The sequence below is a fragment of the Plasmodium reichenowi genome, chromosome 6, assembly GCF_001601855.1.
Source record: "Plasmodium reichenowi strain SY57 chromosome 6, whole genome shotgun sequence".
NCBI lineage: Eukaryota > Apicomplexa > Aconoidasida > Haemosporida > Plasmodiidae > Plasmodium > Plasmodium reichenowi.
In genome coordinates, this window is record NC_033651.1 from 894213 (window position 1) to 895409 (window position 1197).

At 20.4% G+C, this 1197-nt stretch overlaps 1 protein-coding gene across 1 annotated transcript in view; it reads right to left on the reverse strand.

The window, feature by feature from the left end:
• The window catches only part of PRSY57_0622600 (hypothetical protein), a gene marked incomplete at both ends in the record, with an annotated part of 2039 nt that extends 1024 nt beyond the window's left edge, over window positions 1-1015 (reverse strand). The window contains 3 exons of the mRNA XM_020114627.1: window positions 1-429; window positions 654-806; window positions 959-1015. Coding sequence (XP_019970699.1) covers window positions 1-429; window positions 654-806; window positions 959-1015 — 639 coding nt within the window. The remainder of the gene's footprint in view (window positions 430-653; window positions 807-958) is intronic.
• Between the last annotated feature and the right edge of the window lie 182 nt (window positions 1016-1197).

Below are 1197 nucleotides of genomic sequence, written 5' to 3' on the forward strand. Positions count from 1 at the left end.
ACTTTCATTGCTAAGTGTATCTTCATTATGTTCTTCGTTATTATCATTTTCTATTGTTGAGTTACTCTTTTCATCATCAGATTGCATATATCTCATAAAAAGTGAAGAATAAGACTGGTTGTCTTTTTGCTTCATTAATATTTGTTTATTTCCTTTTTTATTTTTTACATGTTCAATTTGTTTTTCTTTTAATTTTTTGCTTTTAATTTCATTATTGATATCTTTTGTATTTTCTAAATCAGTAACATATTGAAATAGGTCTTTTAAAGGACTGGGAATAATTTTAGGATATTTTGTTATCAACCTTTTCTTCGCATTTAACTTAACAAATTCGTAATATCTATGTAACGGATGATCTACATGTAAGAACGGAAATTTTATTAATACATCGTTATCTAATTTTAAATAAAATTCAGCAATATCACCTTCCTATAAAATAATATATATATATATATAAAGTGCAAGATAAAATATAGACACTATAAGAAATGATGAGCATCTAATTATATTTTAATTAATTCGTTCATAGGTATTATACGAAAATATATACATACATAAATACATACATACATATATATATATATATATATATATATATATATATATATATATATATATTCGTGTGTGTATATTTACTGTTTTTATATTATTACAATGTTAACAAACATGGCTGTATACTCAATGAGCATGTGCTCTCTTAAACTTTTTGGAAGGCATATGTTTTTCTTACTGTCGGAAAAAAAAGATGAAAATATCTCTTCTTCATTATCTGTAAAATTGTACTGCTGTTCTAGTCCTTCATCATACTAATAAAATGATTATTATTAAAAAGAGGAAGTAATATTACGATTAAGAAGAAAAAGCACATATATATATACATATATATATATATACATACATATCCTTTTACGAGCACATATTTATGTATACTTGTTCATTTTCTTTTTTTTTATATTACACTCAGATTATTTATATTATCAGGAGGAGCTTCATTATTAAAATAATTATTATTCATATTTAATTTACACAAAAAATTTTAATTCATAATGAAAAAAAAGAAAAATTACAAAAATATAAAATAAAAAAATAAAACAATATGAAAAATGAAATTATTAAAAAATTATTTATTTGTTAAAATAAAAAAAAAATAATATTAACCGAAATATTTTCCAAAAAAAAAAAAAAAAAAATAAAAAA